This window comes from Myxine glutinosa, chromosome 5, assembly GCF_964187855.1.
Source record: "Myxine glutinosa chromosome 5, kmMyxGlut1.1, whole genome shotgun sequence".
Lineage (NCBI taxonomy): Eukaryota > Metazoa > Chordata > Myxini > Myxiniformes > Myxinidae > Myxine > Myxine glutinosa.
In genome coordinates, this window is record NC_136265.1 from 31,770,278 (window position 1) to 31,792,538 (window position 22,261).

The following is a 22,261-nucleotide window of genomic DNA, read 5'->3' on the forward strand; positions in this document are numbered from 1 at the left end:
CGCTTAACATTGTTTCGTCAACAAGTTGCTGATATATTAGAGAACATACTCGATTAAATGGTTTAATTACCTCCGCCACCAAAGGCGGATGGAGGTGATGTTTTCACCCCTGTCTGTTTGTCTGCCTGTTTGTTTGTGAACAAAATATCTCAAAAAGTTGTGGACGGATTCGGAGGAAATTTGGCAGACATGTAGCATATGTCACAAGGACGAAATTATTAGATTTTGGTAAAGATCCGGATTCGGATCCGGCTACTAGAATTTTTAAAGTGATTCTTCACCATTGGGAGATCAGGCTAAAAACGATACATAAGCAGGATGTCTCAAAAAGTTGTGGACGGATTTCGTCCAAACTTGGTGGACCGGTTGGGTATCTGACAAGGACAAAAAGATTCGATTTTGGTGAAGATCTGAATATGTATTCGGATAAGAGAATTATTTAATTTTTAAAGTGATTCTTCACCATTGAGTGATATGGCCAACCTGGCGGAGGTATGCTCTCTACTGAGTGCCGTTCTAGTTAACCAATGGTTTTCTTCGTTTTAATAAAGCTACAATATAACCATACCGTAAACACCGGTGTATAAGCCCACCCAGCGTTTAGGGCCCGCTTGAAGGCCTGCCTTTTTTACAATGAGAAAAGGTAAAAAGTCAAACATTTGAACAGCCTTGGACGTGCACCTTGACCCCATGGCCAAGGCACAACGTCAACAAGGCTGTCCCCATAACAATACACATGCGCCTCAACCCCTAGGCTGAAGCACATAGTCATTCAAACGCATGCATCATGCCCCCGAAGGGCCACAATGCATGGTCATACAATTGGGACCACTCCTCTCAATAGGAGTAAGACCCCTTAATCCACTGACAGGGAATTTACTCCTGTCAGGTGACTGCACCCTGGGCAAGTACACTATAGGTCTTGTTTAAACCGAGCAAGTACAATATAGGCCTTACATACACCGAGTTGTGCATCAATGACATAAGTGGGTCCTGGGATTACATTACTCAGGTGTGCATGAATGGTGCATGGAGGAAGTTGTAGCCTGAATGTGTCAACGACTTGAAAGGATTTAAAGATGTTGTCCCCACTATGAAGAAAGTCATCCTTGGCCTGGCCAATTAAGCAGGAGTTGATGAGGTGGAAGAAGCCGACGTTTCTCCACTTCTGCAATCACACGGAGAAGAGCTAACCAATGAAGATCTGAAGCAACGAGAGATGATGATATTCAATAATTGTTTGTTAAAATTTATTTAAAACTTATACTCTATATATAAATAATGTCTTTAATCTGATGATAAAAAATTTCCCTGGAACTTAACTCCCATATTTACATTAATTATTATAGGGAAATTGGATTCGTTTAAAGTTGTTTCTGTTAAAGTCGCACTTTTCAAGAATTTAACTACTACGCTAAACGAGGACTGACTGTACCGAGGTACCAACATTTGGGGGGGCGGGCGGGAGGGGGGGGGGGGGGGGGGGGAACGAAGGCAGACAGGACAATAAACGAAAAAGATCCAGTGCTCAAAAGACAAACACAAAGGGGAACTAGAAGGGCACTCGGTAGAGAGCATCCCTCCGCCAGGCTTACTGGCCTCCGCTGGCCTCCGCCAGTTTTGTATCCCAGCGATAGGCCGGATCTACATCTGGACCTGAACCAAAATCTCATTGGCTGGTCCTTGTCAACTACCCAACTCATCCACCAAGTTTGGTTATAATCCGTCCACAACCTTTTGAAATGGCGAGCTATGTATCATTTTGGGCCATATCTCTCAATGGTTGGAGAATCACTTCAAAATTAAAACAAAATTCTCCTACCTGGATCCATATTTAGAACTTCACCAGAATCCAATCAATTCCTACTGGTCAAACACCCAACCTCTGCACAACGTTTGGTCTGAATCTGTCTATAAGGTTTTGACATATCATATTATACATCAATTTTTGGATCCATCACTCAATGAAGAACCACTTTTAAAATGCTCAGGTGTGGTTCCAGATTTGGATCTTCATCAAAATATAACCAATTCATCTTTGTCAGACATCCAACCTGTAAAAACAAATTCTGCCCGAATCTGTCCACACCCGTTTGAGAGAGATATCCTGCTCACAGACAGACAGACAGAGAGGTGAAAAATCGGTCAGAGACCGAGGACTTGACAGAATGTACTTTTTTATCGGCCATGTTGGACAAATATGGCGGCCAAACCACGTGTCCGATGACGTCATAATTATTTGTTTTCTAAACTAATTTATTCCTAGATTATGCTCAAGAAATTTCATCTTGATCGGATGAAGTTTTGTACTTATCGAATTATGACGTCATAATGGAGGCATCTATGACATCATCAACATATTTTATTCCCCATGGAGAGTTCTTTACAATGAGCCATGTCTCAATTTTTTCTATTCAGCACTTTCAGAGATATAGAGGTGCAACGTTTTTCGGTTTTTCAAAGATGGCGGCCGAAACACGTGACCGATGACGTCATCATTATTTTTTTCCTCCACCAGTTTATGCCGTCATGTCGCTCAAGAAATTGCATCTTGATTGGATGAAGTTTTGTACTTGTCGAATTATGACATCATAATGGAGGCCTTGGGCCGAGAGAGTTAAAAATTGGGCACAGTCTATTCCAGGGCAAGACAAATATGTGTGTAAAGTTTGGCGATTCTACGTGCAACGGTGTAGACGTAGTGCTGCGCACAGACAGACAGACAGTCAGACAGACAGACAAACCAACCGATCAACATACTTGCCGGAATCTTTTCTGGCAAGTAACAAACAGACAAACCAACCGATCAACATACTTGCCGGAATCTTTTCATACTTGCCGGAAACTCCAAGTAGCCTGCACCGGCAATCCTGAGGAACTCTCCGCAAGGCCGAATATCAGCAACTTCCCCCCAAAAAATCTCTTTTAATCCCTACCCCATAGGCCTGGAAGCATGCTCCATGTGTGGTGTGTGGGACTGCCCCTTCATGCATCGAGCCGACTCCCCAATGGTCCAGCTCACGCATCTCGGGCCCTAACGTGACACTCACCAGCGCCAACTTGCACACCCAGTGGATGCACTCTTGCACACCCATGCAGGTTTGATGACTTCGCTCACCAGTATATGTTCAGTCCTGCTCCCTAGCGTGGCCTTGATGATAGGCAGAAGGTTCTCTTATAGAGAACAAGGACTAGGCTCACCTGCCTTGTACAGACACTACGCAGAAGGGAATGACAAACCACTTCTGTGCATGCCAAGTAATTACCATGATCAGAAATATAAGGGATAAAGCCATGGTGAAAGATGATGACCCCCTATCCCCCATCCTCTCCCCCCACATTTGATAGCACCCAATGGCTACTAGGGAAGAGCAAAATGTTCTGATGAGAAGAATTGGCCATTATAACGGGACTCGATCATCCAACCCCCAAGGAAATCCAATCGCTGAGGATGCCAGAACTGAAACACAAACTCTGCTCAACAGAACTGAAAGGCCACAACTTTGAGATGTCCTGCTATATATCAGTTTAGCCCTATCACTCATTGGGGGAAGAATCACTTTAAAATTCTCGGATCCATATCCGGATTCGAATCTTCACCAAAATATAATCGTTTTGTTCTTGTCACATGCCAACCTCTCCACCAAAATCCGCCCGAATCCGTCCACAACTTTTTGAGATATCCTGTCCACAGACAGACAGACAGACAAACAGACAGGGGTGAAAACTTTACCTACATCCCCCCTTCGGTAGTGGAGGTAAAAACTCAGGTATGCTGATGAGACCACTCTGTTGGCAGAAAATAAAGAGGACTTCATGAAACTACTGCAAGCAGTGAATGGAGGAGTAAAATGAGAATAACGACGTGTTCAGATTAGGAGACGATCATGTGGAAAAAGTCTCTTCTTCCTGGGATCTAACATTGAAGTGAGTGGAGAATGCAGAGGAGAAGTTAATAGATGGTTACTGTTGGAGAGGTCGATGTCTGGAGATGTTTAAGGTTCTAAGACATCGCCTTCACTTTAAGAGATTTATTCAGTTATTGCGGAGAAAACCTGACTCGATACAGGACAAATTTACATATCACAAATACACAGCAGTACAACAGTTGAGTAGAGTTCTCTGAAAATTATCTTGCAGTGTTCCCTTCTTATAAGAGAAAAATCCTTTCATGTTCCCAGGGAGGGGCCTACGGGCATGGAGGGGTTCCCAGAGGTCAGACTCACTGGCGTCTCATGAAGCTGTTTCTCACCAGGAAACCACCAATAAGCTTGCAGGAGTCGCACTAATTACTGAAGGTCAAGAAAGGTCACTGTTTAAGCCGGAGGGAGACGTCTTCTGAGACATTCACATCTGGTCAATCTCAGATAAAGAGCTGAGTCTGCACTTTCCAACAAGGCTGGCATCCGCACCAGGTCAAAGGTCGTCACACAAGCACAAGCTCCACTCCCAGATCAGTTAACGTGAACTCCACACTCTCCAATTCGCTTCCAGCACAAACAATACCCATGATCCACAATTTAAAATGCAGTTTCTTTGTCATTTCATATTTCTAAAGATTCTAGCACCTTAATAATTATACAAACAACGTCTATGTCTCTGTTGCGTCCTCATGCTGAGACAAACGCTTCAAGAAAGCAATTTGGCTGCGAGTCAATCACTCGCAGGGACATTATTAATCTTTCAATCATAAGGAAGTCCTAAAGGACTTCCACATTACCCATGTTGAGAACAGTAACGTCAGGATTTACAAATATCTGGAAAGACAAAGATGTGACGTCATATTGGACGTGAGTCATATCATGGAGAGTGAAGAAAGAAAGAAAGGAAGAAGATTGCCAGTTTTGAAATGTGTTGTTGGAGATTAATGTTAAAAATTCCATGGATTGCAAGAAGAACAAATAAATCAGTGTTTGAAGAAATTAGGCCTCCATGTACATTAGAATAGCTGAAGATAAAACATAAACTGTCCTACTTTGGACACATCATGCATGCAGAAAACTAAAGTCTGCAGCAGTCAGTCAACCATGCTGGGTGTGGTTGAGGGAAGAGGAAGAGGCCGACCTTGTATGAGATGGGTGGATGGGGTAAAGGCTGCCACCAAGTTGTTTCTGCCAAAGCTTCAGGTAGCATTGCAGAATAGGTATGTTTGGAGAAATGTGATCATGAATGTCACTAGACGTCGACAACAACTTGACTTAACTTGATAACAATAAGCTCAGTCTTACGTTATCTTATACTAGTGAGATACCTGTGCTATGCACGGGTGGGAGGCCAGAAGCAAACAGGCAATGCAGATACAGCGAATGCTAAAGCATGAAACCAATAAATTCCACATTCCTCTAGCACCCTCAGTTGCACGTCAGACATGGACAGCAAGTTTGTGAAGGAATTCCATGAAAAACGTACCAGTTCGCAAACAAACGGGTATGTTCACGAAAAGAAACATCAATCGTGGGTCCGTGGCAAATCTGCATATGGCGATCCACGAAGTTCACGTTTAGAAAGTAGAAACCATCACGGCATGTCGTCATTTACTTGAACTCGATATCTCTTTTTTCATTCCAAACAACATATCTCCAATCACAAATTAATCACGAAATAAATTTTTAACAACATTGTTAATGTTTCCTTCATTGTAAAAACTACCAAGTCAACAGTCAACAGTTAAAAGGATTTTGAGCCGATAGGTGTTACAGCCTTGGCAAGATTGATAGAGACAGCGATCTGTTAGCGTAGACACCACCCAAATAGCGATGTGGAATTCTCTCATGTAGAGATTAAACTCACGTCGTTTGAACTTTGGCCGAGGTCATTATTTACTTTTAATGATGTTTATATACGAATCAAAAAGAAGATAATTGCTTTTGGGTCGTCCTTTCTGCATATCTCATGGGATTGCGAGTTGGAGAGACGACCGTGATGGCGGGGAGGGGTTTGGCATTCTCTCAAGCAGGGATTCAACCCATGTCCTTATAAAAAGTCTTTATCCGAGGTCACCGAGTCCGATCGGTGCAGCCGATTGGTGCAGCCGTGCAGCGCAGCTGTGCAGCCGTTTGTGCGGCACCCGGGAAAACAACATTATGCGGGAGTCCAAACCTGGAAATGCTGGAGGCCAAAGCTGAAATTGGAAAAACAATATACCCTATTTTACTCCAGGAGATCCCAGGATTACCCACCCAAAATATCGTTGCGATCGGTTCAGCCATTTTTGCGGTACCTTCGAACGGACAGACAGACGGACGGACAGACATGCAGACGGACGGACGGACATTTGGGGAATTATAGTAAGATGGAATGTTATCATTTTGTGAGGGTATTCTGAGCTTTCATTTTTGACTAACAGCTTGTAATGGTGAACTATGATGTAGGTTTTGCAGGAAAAGTATAAAGTTAAAATATCATTTATTATGAAAGGGTGGGAGAGTAGGAAGTGTAACTTTTGCATTTTCCCCATCAGGAACCAAGTGCTCCAATAACGTCTGAGATTTCTGGATTGCCACTACAACAGAAATGTAAGATCTGCTCGAGACATGATCATTTCTTTCTCTCTCTCCTTATTGGTTAATTTCGTGAAATGTTAAAACAGCAATGAACAATTTTACACTTATGCTGAACAGGTAGGTTGAAATAAATATTATAAATTATTCCCATTTTATCCCATAACCCTTCTTCCGCAACAATAACATGAAAAATGTCGGTAATGATTCGTATACAGTAGAAGTTTCCCTTCCGGTTTGGGTTTGTCACAGCTGCCTCTTTTGCCTGAATCAAAGTTACGTTTTCCTAACCAGCCCCGTCGTGTTTTCTCGTGTATTTTCGTCTCTGTATGCTGTTTGTATTTTCATCGAAATTTTTCCATCTTTTTTTTTCCCATAGTACCAGTACCATGTCGACATCTGTTGAATTCGTTTTTGCACGCACCCTTGGCCTTCTGGGATAGCCGGAACTCAATCGTCCCGGCTTTGAGATCTTTTTGTCGTTCTGTTTCTCTTTTCTTCTTTCCAAAAACTTTGGCCTGTCGACCTTTTCAATGCTTTCCTATCCTCACTCGCTTCAAAAACGTTAGCCCTTACAATTACTGCTATGAACTAATTTGTGAGTGAACTAGGAGGATGCCAGTCACATTCGCAGACACATGCACACACATGCACACACATACACACCTCCTCAATAAAGGAGAGACAAGAAAATTATGTCTTTGAAAAAGATTGAGGGATTTTTTTTATTTCCTCACTATCTCTTCCCTCACTTCAAAATGGTACCACAGCTGACTTTGCTCAGGAGAAGGCCAAATGCCTCAATTCTGTGTTTGCTTCCATAGCTTGTGTACACAACCTCCCTACCCTCACATACCCAACTGCTCCTGGATGCTGCGTCTTTCCCACTTGAGAAGGTGGAGAGGTTTCTGTAAAACCCCGACTCCGATTCTGCGGCAGTCCCAGACGGCATCAGTCTTCGTGTCCTAAAAACCTGCTCTGCTGCTCTTGCTCAACCTCATTCTGCTCTGTTCACTCGATCTTTCTCTCTGGGTCAGTTTCCATCTGCTAACCTGGAAGGTAGCCATCATTGCAATACACAAACATGATGCAAAAACGGATCATCTTAATTATAGGCCTGTAGCGGTTACCGCTGGATGCACACAATCGCCTTGCACCGGCCAGAACACGGCCAGACGCGCCTCTCCCGGGCACGCCCGAACCTCCCGGGCACGCCCGGTCTCGTCTTTCCCGGGCATGCCCGCTCTCGCCTTTCCAGGGCTCGCCCAGAGCGTCCGGGCATGCCCGCTATCGCCTTTTCAGGGCTCGCCCAGAGCGTCCGGGCATGCCCACTATCGCCTTTCCAGGGCTCGCCCAGAGCGTCCGGGCATGCCCGCTATCGCCTTTCCAGGGTTCGTCCAGAGCGCCCGGGCACGCCCAGCCTCGACTTGCCAGGCCGCAGCCAAACACGCCCGGGCAGGTCCAGACTCGCCTTTCCAAGGCTCGCCCTTGACACCCGGGCATGCCCGGTATAGCTTTTGCCGGGCAAACTTCCCGACATAAATGTGTATATATATTGCTGCCCGATAAACGGGCTTGTGAGAATACCAGAGCTGTTTTGTTTCAATAAAGCAACTCGGACGAATTCCGTCTTTGGTCGCGTCAATTCTTTCAACTCGCGTTGGAGCGCAGTTCCTTCATTGGTGACCTACCGACATGGATACGGCAGTGACGCTTAAACTGCCTACCTTCTGGGAGGCTCACGCGGCTGTTTGGTTCGCTCAGGCGGACTCTCAGTTCGCCCTGCGAGGCATCACCGCGGACGACACCCGCTTCCACCATGTTGTGGCGGCGCTCGGTTCCGCCACCGCGGCCCGCGCCTTGAGCCTCCTCGAGCACCCGCCGGCTGCTGACAAATACGACGCGCTGAAGACACTCCTCCTCGACGCTTTCGCCCTCTCACCGGCAGCACGCGCACGGCGCCTGCTCGCTCTGCCCGAGCTCGGCGACACGCGCCCGTCCGAGCGCATGGACTATATGCTCTCGTTGCTCGGTGAGCACTCTCCGGATTTTCTGTTCCGCGAGCTGTTCCTTCGCCAGCTGCCTCACCCGGTACGCCTCGCCCTGGCTGGCACGTTGAACACGGATTCCCGCGCCCTCGCCAGGGAAGCCGATAAGATCTCCTCGGCGGGCCAGCACATCGGCGCGGTTACCTGGAGCCCGCCGCCGTCCGAGGCGACGCCCACGACACCCGAGCGCCCTGCGCGGTTGGAGGCCGAACTGCCGGTGCAACTGGCGGCCGCCACGCCGCACCGCCCGCTTCCGACACGACGGCCGGGGCCTCCACCTGACCGGGCGTGGTGTTATTACCACGCCAGGTTCGGACACAAGGCTCGGACGTGCCGGCCCCCGTGCACTTTCGGCAGGTCGGGAAACGGCCGGGCCGGCGTTCATTCCCAGCCATGAGCGCCGGCCACTCGGGCAACTTGCTGTTTATTCGGGACAAAGCGTCTGGGCGGCGTTTCCTGTGTGACACCGGCGCCCAACTGAGCGTCATACCTGCCTCCAAGCAGGACAGGCGGGACGCCGTTTGCGGCCCCTCTTTGGTCGCTGCTAATGGCTCGGCCATACGCACTTTCGGCCCACGCGTCGTCACCCTCTGCTTCGGCAGCCAGCGTTTTCAATGGACTTTTGTGACTGCCTGCGTCCCCATGGCTTTGCTGGGCGCCGACTTCCTCTGCGCGCACGGGCTGCTGGTCGACGTCAAACGTCGTCGCCTTGTCAACGCCGAGACCTTCACCTCCCTGGCGTGCACGATGAGCAGCTCCGCGCCAACCGAACTGGCGTGCGCCCTCCCGGCAGCGAACGAGTTCGCTCGCCGGCTCGCGGAATTCCCGGCCCTCACGCGGCCGACGTTTTCGGCCGTCGCGGTGCGGCACGGGATCGAGCACCACAAACCCACTACGGGCCCGCCGGTCTACGCCAGGGCCCGCCGCCTCGACCCGGCCAAGCTCGCCGTGGCGAAGGCCGAGTTCGACGCGTTGGAGCACCTCGGCATGGTGTGGCGCTCCGATAGCGCGTGGGCCTCGCCACTGCACATCGTGCCAAAGCCGGGGGGTGGATAGCGCCCGTGTGGCGACTACCGCCGTCTCAACGACGCTACCACCCCCGACAGGTACCCGATCCTGCATATTCAGGACTTTTCCGCCCGTTTGGCGGGACGGGTCATCTTTTCGAAAATTGACCTGATACGGGGCTACCACCAGGTACCTGTCCGGGCGGCCGACGTCCCGAAGACGGCCGTCATCACGCCGTTCGGCCTGTTCGAATTTTTGCGAATGCCGTTTGGCCTCAAGAACGCGGCCCAGGCGTTCCAGCGCTTGATGGATGGCGTGCTGCGCGACCTGCCGTTTCTTTTCGTCTATCTGGACGATATCCTCGTCGCCAGCACGTCCCGCGCCGAGCACCTCCTCCACCTCCGAACACTGTTCGGTCGCCTCAGCGAGCACGGCTTAATTGTCAACCCGGTCAAATGCCACTTCGGCGCGACGACCGTTGACTTTTTGGGCCACCGCATCACCAAGACCGGGGCCGTGCCGCTGCCGACCAAGGTCGAGGCCATCACCACGTTCCCGCGTCCCCGTTCCATCAAGGCCCTCCAAGAGTTCCTCGGCATGGTGAATTTTTATCACCGATTCGTGCCCCGCGCTGCTCAGCTCATGCGGCCCCTTTACGAGGCCCTCCGGGGCAAGCCAGCCAAGCATGACATTGTTTGGTCCGCGGCCATGGACGCGGCCTTCGCCAGCGCCAAACGGGCCCTCGCCGACGCAATGCTGCTGGCTCACCCGGTGCTCAACGCGCCCATCGCCCTCACTACGGACGCCTCCAACTACGCGGTGGGCGCCGTCCATGAGCAATGGGTGGACGGGGTTTGGCAGCCACTCGCTTTTTTCAGCCGGCAACTCCGGCCGAACGAGTTAAACTACAGCACGTTCGACCGCGAGCTGCTCGGGCTATTCCTGGCCGTTCGCCATTTCCGACACCTCCTGGAGGGCCGCCCGTTCACGGCTTTCGTCGACCACAAGCCGTTGGTCTATGCAATGGCTAAGGTCACGGAGCCGTGGTCGGCCCGCCAGCAGCGCCACCTCTCCGCCGTGTCGGAGTTCACCACGGACATCCGGCACATCGCCGGCAAAGACAACGCCGTGGCCGACTGTCTTTCTCGGGCCAGCGCGAACGCGGTCCACCTCGGCGTGGACTTCGCGCTCATGGCGGCCGACCAGACCACCGACGCCTCGTTGCAGGCACTCCGTGCGGCGGACACGGGCCTCCGCCTGGCCAACATTGCCTTCGCGGGCACCGTCCTGCTCTGCGACGTCTCCCAGGGCCAGCCTCGCCCCATCGTGCCCGTTTCCTGGCAGCGCCGCATCTTCGCCTCCATCCACGGCCTTTTTCACCCGGGCCGGAAAGCTTCTCAGAAGCTGGTGTTGGCGCGTTTCGTCTGGCACGGCCTTCGACGAAACATCCGTGACTGGGCCAACGCCTGCACGGCCTGCCAGCGGGTCAAGGTCCACCGCCACACCCAGGCCCCGCTGGCACCTTTCGCCGTGCCTGAACGGCGTTTCGACCACGTCCACGTGGACCTGGTGGGTCCCCTGCCCCCCTCGCGGGGGTTCACCCACCTGCTCACCATGGTGGACAGGACCACCAGGTGGCCGGAGGCCGTGCCCCTCGCCTCCACCACCACCGCCGACGTGGCGCAGGCGTTCATCGCCACCTGGGTCGCGCGCTTCGGCGCACCAGCGGACATATCGTCCGACCGTGGCCCACAGTTCACGTCTGAGCTTTGGGGCGCGGTCGCCCGTTCGTTGGGGGTCACGCTGCACCGCACCACGGCCTACCACCCCCAAGCCAACGGGTTGTGCGAGCGGTTTCACCGCTCCATGAAGGCCGCACTCATGGCCGGCCTTCAGGACGACGGTTGGGCCGACTGGCTGCCGTGGGTCCTTTTGGGCCTTCGCACGGCCCCCAAGGAAGACCTCCAGGCGTCCGCCGCCGAGCTCGTCTATGGCCAGCCGCTCCGCGTCCCGGGCGAATTCGTGCCCGACGCTACCAGTCCCTGGTCCGCCGCTCGCCAGCGCTCGGACCTCCAGGAGGCCGCCCGACGATTTGCCCCCGTGCCGACGTCCCGCCACGGTGGCCCCCAGTCCTTCGTCCCCCGGCGCTTTGCACAGCGGAGTACGTCTTTGTGCGTCATGACGCGCACCGGGGGCCACTCCGGCCGCCGTACGACGGGCCCTTCCGGGTCCTGCGACGGGGCGACAAGTCTTTCATCGTCGACTTCGGCGGCCGGCCGGACCGGATTTCTGTGGACCGCCTCAAACCGGCGCACATGGACGTCGACCGACCACCACGGTTGGCCCTTCCTCCGCGGCGAGGCCGCCCCCCGTCCACAGTTCCCCCCGCTCGACCACCCACCACCACGTCGGACCCCTCCCCACGACCCGCCAGGGGTCGCTTCGGCCGGGTCATCCGGACCCCCCTTAAATTGACCCTGCCGGTGCAGGTCGATTCTGGAGGGGCGTGTGTAGCGGTTACCGCTGGATGCACACAATCGCCTTGCACCGGCCAGAACACGGCCAGACGCGCCTCTCCCGGGCACGCCCGGTCTCGTCTTTCCCGGGCATGCCCGGACTCACTGTTCCCGGGCACGCCCGAACCTCCCGGGCACGCCCGGTCTCGTCTTTCCCGGGCATGCCCGGACTCACTGTTCCCGGGCACGCCCGAACCTCCCGGGCACGCCCGGTCTCGTCTTTCCCGGGCATGCCCGCTCTCGCCTTTCCAGGGCTCGCCCAGAGCGTCCGGGCATGCCCGCTATCGCCTTTTCAGGGCTCGCCCAGAGCGTCCGGGCATGCCCGCTATCGCCTTTCCAGGGCTCGCCCAGAGCGTCCGGGCATGCCCGCTATCGCCTTTCCAGGGCTCGTCCAGAGCGCCCGGGCACGCCCAGCCTCGACTTGCCAGGCCGCAGCCAAACACGCCCGGGCAGGTCCAGACTCGCCTTTCCAAGGCTCGCCCTTGACACCCGGGCATGCCCGGTATAGCTTTTGCCGGGCAAACTTCCCGACATAAATGTGTATATATATTGCTGCCCGATAAACGGGCTTGTCAGAATACCTGAGCTGTTTTGTTTCAATAAAGCAACTCGGACGAATTCCGTCTTTGGTCGCGTCAATTCTTTCGACTCGCGTTGGAGCGCAGTTCCTTCAGGCCGATCGGCTTGCTTATAATATTATAAGCAAGGTCATATAATCTATCATTGCAGTTGCCATCAAATTCTTCCTTTTATCTAAAGCCTGATTTCAGATTATCGATCAGTTTGGTTTCTAACCCGGCCATTCTACTCTGGACTTGCTGCTTTGACTCAACCAACAATTAATGGAAGGCGACATTCTCTGACACGAGTTCAGGGTGGTCTCTCTGGACATATCTCGAGCATTTGATATGTACAGACTGACACTTTGATCTCCTAACTCTCTGTTTGTGGTATCCAGGGCCACTTCATCTCATTGATCGCACTGACATCCTCAACTCCCGTATTCAGTGTGTCGCTCTTAATGGAATTCTCTCATCTCCTATCCCTGTCAAGGATGGAGTGATCAAAGCAGTGATTTGGGCCCAGTCTTGTTCCTAGTCTTCATCAATGATCTATCTGATGAGACAGGCAGCAAGCAGCCTCTTCCCTCTCTGCAGACCTTGATAGAATCAGGAGCTGGTCCAACACTTGGAATATGTTCTTCAACCCGACAAATCCCACACACTCACCCTGTTTCTCTGAAAGGACCATCTGACAAACCCTCCCGTCTACTTCCTAAACAAACCACTTGAAGACGTTGTCACTTGAACTTTTGGGCCTCACCATGAGCTATGATTTTTCTTGGGCAAACCATATTTCCAAGATGGCCTCCAAAGCCAGCTGCTGACTGGGCATTGTTCATCGAGCAAGGTCTTTTCTTTGGCCAATATGAATTTTTGATAACCTACAATGCCATCATTCACCACTTGATGGAGTACTGCTCTCCCCTTTGGGCTGGTGCCCCTGCCTCACACATTGCCCTTATTGATGTCGTCAAAATCATTGGGATCTCCCATGACAAAGCTGAGACTACACCTGTTACTTTTGCATTGCAGACAGGTTGCTGGCCTCTGTGTAATCTATTGCCTCCTTTTTGGTCTTGCCCCCTCTACCCTCTCTTGGCTCTGTACCTCCCAGGTTTCTGCAGGGCACACAAGGTCTGCCAGTAACCCTCTTCTTGTGAAATTCTCAAAATGCAAGCTCACTGCTCACCTCCACTCACTTGTTCCTCATTTCTCTCACCTGTGGAACCAACTTCCCCAATCAATCTGATCAGAGCTTCAAGACACCTGTTCACCAATATCCCGTCCATCCAAACACATGATCTCCTCTACCCCCAAACTGTCCCATTCCCAAGCACTCTTTTTTTCCTGGTCATTGTGATTTTCTTCCCATCCACCTCACCTCTTCTCGTTTGTTCGTTGGCGATTGGTTTGTTTCTTTTCTGTTCCATCCCCACTTTCCTCTTCCTCTTATTGCTGCGTTTCATTCAGCTTGTTCACCCCCATGTGTCCCACTTGATCTCACTCTCAGTTATACTCTACTGTTGGTGTTGCCACCTTTGCATATTGCTCGAGCTCTTCCACAAGCATCGATCTGGTTTGTAATGTTATAATGTTTACAGTGGATTGCCTACTTGGCTTCCGATCAAAATGACAAATAAACAATTGGTACCACCTGATTCGCCAAAGTTTGTGCAACATCTTCTTTGCTCATAATCCATAATTCTTCCCTGCCCTTTCACCTGTTTCACTGCCCCTTCCACAGTTTGTGAATATGAGAAGCCTGCCGACGTCGTGTTCCTAATTGATGGTTCAAGTAGCATAACCGAAGAAATCTTCAACACGACTCTGTTTCTTGTACGAACGATTGTGAATGGCCTGGACATTGATTCCGGCAATGCACGTGCCGCCCTGGTGCAATACAGTGGATCGTTCATGGAAGAGAAGAATACCTTGCACTTCGATTTAGACTGGTATAATAGTAATGCAGACTTGCAGAAAGCGATCAGCTCAGTGCCTTATATGACGGGTTTCACCCAGACCGGGTTTGCTCTGTTTTACACCCTGGATTCCATCTTCAGAAGCCACGCACGACCTTACGTTGAAAAGGTAAGACTGCAGTTTCTTTACATGTTACGATGGATTCATGATGGTATGGTCTGTGCCTCACCATAGCAGCCTGTTGAACACTACAACAACACAACAACATACAACATGCATTTTAAAGGCCATTTTCCCTGCTAGAGCGAGGGTTAGCCTTGCGGTCCCCATGACAATCTTCTCCATTTTGCCCTATTTTCTGCATCTCTCCTTGTTAACCCCCTTGCCCGCATTTATTCTTCCACCATCTTTAGCCAAGTCTTTCTCAGTCTTCCCCGTCCTCTACTTCCTTCTACATTCATTTCCATCACTCTTCTCAACCAGTCACTTTCATCCTTCCTCAACACATGACCAAGCCATCTCAACCTGTTCCTCTTCACAGCATCAATCACAGGCTCTATTCCCATCATCTTTCGCAAATCATCATTTGTCTTCTTCTCTCTCAACGATACTCCGCACATCCATCGAACCAATCGCATTTCCACCCTTTCCAACCTTCGTTGCTGCTCTACGTTCACTCCCATAAATCATAACACTTCTCACACATGCAGCATACACCTTTCCCTTCAGCTTCAACGACACTCCCCTCCTCATCAGCATGCCACTCAGTTCCCGAAACTTCTTCCATGCACATCTCACTCCAGCAACTGTTGCAGAGTCTGATCCACCTTCTCCATTCAGCTTGTCTACGAGGTAGCAAATTGTTTTCACACCTTCCAGCTTCACGCCGTCTCCAAGATCCAACTCAACATTTCCACCATCTGCAGCTCCCTCTGTGCACACCTTACATTTGAATGTAGCTGCCACACTGGTAAATGACCCTCTCAGACAACTACGTTTTTGATGAACCCACTCAGCGCACATTGTACATTGAATGGAGTTCACTCCGACACCCTTCCTACACACAGCACAGGGCCACTTCCCAGTTCTTTCGACCTCACCACATGCTTTACCACTTGCCATCACCTTCGTCTTTCCGATATTCACCTTCAGACCTTTTGTCTCCATACATTCCTTCCACTTGTTCATCTTTTCCTTCAGTCCATCCATACTTTCCGCAATCAACACCAGATCATCTGCATACAACTCCCACGGTTGAACACTACAGGTAAAGCGTTTTTGGCCTCTATCCTTCATCACACTTTACCCATCCTCTTTTTGCTCCAACAAACCTGTCCCTCATAAACGTACGCCAATCAGAGCTGAGGATCTGGTCACGTGACAGAGGTGATGTGGTGCGACTATGTCTGTGATGTTATTAGGTGTACGATGGCTGACTCAATACGCTGCCATTTTGATTTATATGCCATTCGGGCCGAACATATCGTCGAACCTGTCAAATATCATAATCACCATGCTCTATATTTACGTTTTTCATTCAGTGTGAAACACAAACAAACCAATTGTTAAAATGGCCATCAAATATCAAAAGCACAGGCGTTACAGGCCTTCCAACGAAACAGTACGTATAGGCCTTAGGCTTCATACCTTCATGCCTCATATTCAGGCCGCTTCAGACAAATTAGCCCAGGATTCTTAATAAAGTAACATCGTTTTCTTTATGATAATAATCTACATATAATGGAGCAAGTGTTTGTATGTTGGTATGTATGTATGTATGTATGTATGTATGTATGTATGTATGTACGTATGTATGTATGTATGTATGAATGCCACACTTCACCCATTGGTTTATGGCTCATGGGGGATTGTGATGGGATGGGAGAGGAGGGTAAGGTAGTCATGAGTATTTTTAACTCTGGTGATAGTTGAAGGGGGATTGTGGGGGGAAGTGGAGTGGGGAAAAGGGGTGTGGGCTTCACCCATTGGTTGGACAGCTGATCTGACTCCACCCGCAGATGTAACCTGAAATATTTAACCTAAAGTACCCAGCAGACCCAAAAGACCTGGAAGACCCAAAAGACAGGGGGGGGGGGGGGGGTAGAACAGAGAGATGGTGTGGGATGGTCGTGGGTATTGTTAGCTAGGGTGATGGTTGATAGGGGATTGTGAGAGGATGGTGGAGGAGAGGAAAGAGAGTGTTGTGGGGTTGTCCTGGGTATTGTTAGCGAGGGTGACGGTTGAAGGGGGATTTTGAGGAGATGGTGGAGGGGGGATTGGCAGGGGAAGTGTGGGGGTGTCGTGGGTATTGAAAGCTAGGGTGACAGTTGAAGGGGGATTTTGAGGAGATGGTGGAAGGGAAGTTGGCGGGGGAGGTGTGGTGTTGTCGTGGGTATTGCTGGCTAGGGTGACGGTTGATGAGAGTTTGTGAAGAGATGGTGGAGGGGAGGAAAGAGAGTGGTGTGGGGTTGTCATGGGTATTGTTAGCTAGGGTGACGGTTGAAGGGGGATTTTGAGGATATGGTGGAGGGGAGGGTGGGGGTGGGAGGTGTGGGTATTGTTAGCAGGGTGACGGCTGATGGGAGTTTGTAAAGAGATGGTGGAGGGGAGGAAAGAGGATGGTGTGGGGAAGTCGTGCGTATTGTTAGCTCGGGTGCCAGTTGATGGGAGTTTGTAAAGAGATGGTGGAGAGGAGGAAAGAGGATGGTGTGGGGTCGTCGTAATTATTGTTAGCTAGCGTGACCGTTAAAGGGGGATTTTGAGGAGATGGTGGAGGGGAGGGTGGTGGGGGGTAGAGGTGGGTTTAGCCAATATGGCTGCCATACCACTTGACCTAGGACGTCACAATTACCAAAACAACAATCTTCATGGGTGTCGCTCCTACTCTGAAAGTTTTGTCTCAATCGGACATGTGGTTGCTGAGAAAAACGAGGTTTAGCCTGTATGGGCAGACAACCTGAAAACATAATGCCTCTGGCCACCTTTGGGGGTGGAGGCATGAAAATGTTTGGAGTTTAGGTACTCAGGATTTTTTTATGATTCAGTAAGAAACTCAAACTTGGTTCATTTGAGAGGTAAAAAAAGAAAAGTCCTGACCTAGTTGCTCGATCTGATCAAACACTTATCTGTCAATCCGGGACTGATCGGCACTCTGACCATGACCTTGCTGCCCTGACAAATCCGGGCAGCATGGAAGAATGGGGAAGATTTGGCCCCCGACTTGTGTTGTATGGCACAACCACCGCAATGAGGCATCCCCAATAGTTGTCGATTTATGTTCTGTTGACACTGCACTTTTGTTGACACTGTTGTTGATACTTCCACTCTTTTGTTCCTGTTTTCTCATGCTTGTGGATCCAGCTTCCTGAAGCTATTCAATTCCACACCTCCCTCCAGACCTTCAAATAAGTAATGTACTGCCATTTCATGTCACCCTCTCATGTCTCATGTCCCTCATGCTTGTTGTGTCCAACTGTAGTACCACTCCACCACTAGCTGCCATTACATTTGTGTTACCCTCCTCGCTCTTTCATCATCGGCCTAGAATCTAGATATTGTATAGAAATATACATGGTGGGGATGCTCCAAATTTCTGGCATAACTACAATTACCAAGAATGCGATGACAAACGACCTTGTGTACTCTTTGCCATGAGACTCAGTCGGCAGCTCCGGCTCCGAGAAAGGGTTTGGACTCACGACGACGAGGACGAAAAACAAACATCATGGGACCCAACTCACAGTCTCTCTTATGAATCCTATTTCCTCTTGCACAATAAATTATTGTCACATATGAAGCTCCAGTTAAATCAGGAACCTCAGCACCGAGTTAGACTCGGGAGATGGACCGAACCATCTTTTATTGCGCTGCATTAAATTAATGAATTCTAACTTTACTGTTCTCCAAGGAGCGTCATTTGCGCCGAAATAATGGCGGCTCACGGAGACGAAACACAGATAGTTGAAATAGCCTTTCTTACCTTTTTAAAAGAATTATTTTGTAAAGTAAACAGGGAAGAGGGTAACAAGATGCTACAAACAAAAACGGAACGAAACCAAGCAAAGCAAATGGGCACAAGGAGGAAAATGGGGATATTCAAACTTAGTGCACAGGATTATAACAGCCGAGGGTAGGAGGTCCAGCAGGTCAGTCAGGGCAGCGCCGTCCCAAACGAATCAAAATGGTACTAGCACTGCCAGGCAGGCATCGGTACAGAAGTGAGGTTTGGCTTGGTAGTTTGAATGTGGGATCAATGGAGGGAGAGTGTTGAGGTGGTGGAGATGATGTAAAGAAGGAGATTGGAAGCGGTATGTGTGATGGAGACCAGATGGAAAGGAGACAGTGTGAGGAGGTTGGTAGGAGGATACAAGCTCTTGCATGCAGGTGGGGATGGAAGGAGTAATGACGTCGGAATAATAGTATCGGAAGAGATCAGCAAGCAGGTAGCGTGAGTGGAAAGGTGGGAGGGCGGATAGTTATGGCATGGATAGTGATAGAGGCAAATGGTGTGTGTTATGTCGGTACATGGGCCACAAACGGGAAGGTCTATAACGGAGAAGCAGGAATTCAGGGATGCACTGGAGTGGATGATGGGAATGGTTGAGATGGAGGTGATGCTGTGCATTGTGGGGGACTTTAATGCACATGTCGGAGTAATGGAGCCAGTTGAAGAGGAATGTGTTGGTAAATTTGGTTGTGGAATGAGGAATAGAGTGTCAAGAGCTGGTGGTGAGGAATGGAATGGCCACAGCAGATTGGTCCTTTCAAAAGCAGGAAAGCCACAAAATTACTTATAGAATTGGACAGCACAGAACAGAATTGGATTTGGTGGCGGTAAGGAAGCGACAGCTGTGGATGGTGAGGGATTGCATGACCGTGGCGGGAGAGCAGGTTACCATCCAGCATAAGCCTAGGCAGCAAAGAAAAGAAACGAATATTGGGTTAGAGGGGAAGGAGATCAGACAAGGAAATAGGTTTGAGTATCTAGGTGGAACAGTGACTGGGGATGGTAAGTCAGATGGAGAGGTGCGGAGGAGGATTCAGGTGTCTATGAATGCATTTTTCGAGAGTGGAGGGAGTAACGGCAGACAAAGATTCAAGGAGATTGAAAGGAAAAGTTGTGATGTCGTGCGTAATGCCGGCCTACCTTTCCTGTCTGGAGATGTTGGTACTGACAGAGAGACAACAACAGAGACTGCAGGTTTGCGAGAACAACTGGGTCAAGGGGATCGGGAGTGAAAAGGGCGGATAGAAGGAGAATGGATCAACTGAGTGAGGAGATTGTTGTGCAGATGAGTTTGACGGGGAGATTGGTGAAATTCCGGCTGAAATGGGCTGGACATTTGGTACAGATGGGGGAAGAGAGAATCGCAAAGAGAGCGGATAGGTTGAAGGAACAAGATAGGAGGAAAAGAGGAAGACCGTGGTTGAGATGGGACGATTGTGTGGGGAGGGATCTCAGTCATGTATGGGGTAGTTGGAGAGTGGACAGAGTGGGCTGAGGACAGAGAGGAGTGGAGGAGTATTGTGGGCAAGGCATGCAGGAGCTTGCTGCCATCGGACCTCACCTCTTATAGAGGGAAGAGGAGGAGAACAACAACGATCATATATATTTATACATGCAGTACATACGTTCCCTGGCTCGTGCATATCAAGACCTGGTCACGTTACTACAGTAGACGATGATCCTCGTGACCTAGGCCATGCTTATTTGTGCATGTCCAAGCATGTGTGAACGATGAAGTATTTTCTCTTTCAGATCAAGCCTATATTACCACACTGGCTTTAAATGAAATGGTAATCAAGAGTTTGTCCAGAACCTTAACTCTAATCCATGTTTCTCATCAGATTTTGATCTTCATCAGTGATGGCGGTGGCTATGGCAATTTTGAAGCCGCAGCAGACGAAATGAAAGCCTCTGGTGTGACTGTGTTCTCCATCGGAGTGGGTGACATAAATTTTAAAACACTTCAGGTACCTTATCCTCCTCCAAATAAACTAAAGTTTATCATTCGACTGTTGTTTCTCAATGAGCCTAATTTCAACTTTTGACCGCTTACATTTGCCTTATGGTTTGCTGAGTCGACGTCATTGAGGACAATCTTTTCTTCTATTGGTCTCCTTTTTCCTGACAGATTATAGCCAGTGACCCAGACACAGAACACGCCATTCAATTCAATCAACTTCCAGACATACAGGAGATCATCACGACACTGAGCCTCTTTCTCTGCTATACAAGTAAGAATATGAAATCTGAAATCACTTCAACTCAATCTCGATCTCAATATCATGGCATTAACAGACTGTGCTGAATACGCAAGCTTGCTTAGGTGCTCAGGAAGTACCCCAAGTTTGCTTTTAGAAAGTTTTTTTAGACACAAGAAGTATGAACTACATATAAATATGCATGAAATGTGTGAGCATATCGAAGGGACAGAAAAGGCAATTCACTAGGTAACTGGAGAGAACAAGAAGAAAAGGACACCATGCTAATTTCAGGGACTAGGGCATGCCCGTACGTGGGTGCCCGTTCCTTGCCAAAAAAAAAAAAAAACGCTACCCGTACGCTCTACCCCGCCCGTACTCCCGTACGCCCGTAAACAAAAAAAACAACGCTCTTCGCTTCCGCCCTTCGCTCTGACTGAATTGGGAGAAATAATGCGCATAAGAAATCGAGAAATTATTATTTTCTCCGGAAGAAATCGAATTACGAACCGTAATGGCGCACGCGCTCGGCTCGGCTCGCTCTCACATCGGCCACGCCTACGCAACAACGCGTTCTGTGATTGGCTGCCGGAAGTGCAGTCTTCACTGTCCGGAAGGTCGCAAATCGCAGTTACGATGAATCGCAAATTAGTTTTAATTAGTTTTAAAACATAGTTTAACGGCAACATAGTTTTCCAACGTGAAATAAATGAATACGCTCTCAAATGTGCCGTCCGAGGCAGAGTCTGTTCGCCACGTTCGGCACACGTGATAGCTCGCTGCTCTCTGATTGGTTGAATCGTTTTTTGGACATAGCTCGGTAACTACTTCTCCGATTAATATGAAACCTTGAAAAGGCACATCCTCGGGTCCCCAGCAATATACCTGGCAAGTTTCAAGTATATCGGACCCGTGGTTGTCGAGAAACAGCGGTCACAGACATACAGACATACAAACATACAAACATACAAACATACACACAGAGATTACTGGAATTATAGATAGATAACAGGAATAGGGATAAATACTGTTTTACGAAAACTTTGAACGAGGGACGGAAGAACTTTGAATGGAGCAGGATGGTGGAGATTACGAAGATTGATTTGTTGTGATGACATTATTAACTACTCGTCGGATATGTGTGAGCAATAACAAACCGTGCTTCCTTCGTAGGTACATAATTAATCTAAGCTTTATGATTATAGGCAAGCATCACCGACCTCCTGCTAGATATCAATTGAGGACTTTTTATTCTTTATTTTAAGGATGCGTTTGCTGTTTTTACATACATTTTCATTGAGATTTTTGTTTCACAACAACAACAACAACATGCATTTTAAAAGGCCATTTTCCCTGCTAGAGCGGGGGTTAGCCTTGCGGTCCCCATGACAATCTTCTCCATTTTGCCCTATTTTCTGCATCTCTCCTTGTTAACCCCCTTGCCCGCATTTCTTCTTCCACCATCTTTAGCCAAGTCTTTCTCGGTCTTCCCCGTCTTCTAC

The 22,261-nt window shown here is 49.5% G+C and overlaps 1 protein-coding gene across 3 annotated transcripts in view; it reads left to right on the top strand.

Moving 5' to 3' along the window:
• The window catches only part of LOC137427739 (matrilin-1-like), a 148,107-nt gene that overhangs the window by 16,020 nt on the left and 109,826 nt on the right, over positions 1 to 22,261 (top strand). For all 3 annotated transcript variants that reach the window (XM_068117440.2, XM_078777830.1, XM_078777831.1), the window contains exons 3-6: positions 6,461 to 6,515; positions 14,380 to 14,723; positions 20,403 to 20,528; positions 20,690 to 20,792. In XM_068117440.2, the coding sequence (XP_067973541.2) occupies positions 6,461 to 6,515; positions 14,380 to 14,723; positions 20,403 to 20,528; positions 20,690 to 20,792 (628 nt within the window). The remainder of the gene's footprint in view (positions 1 to 6,460; positions 6,516 to 14,379; positions 14,724 to 20,402; positions 20,529 to 20,689; positions 20,793 to 22,261) is intronic.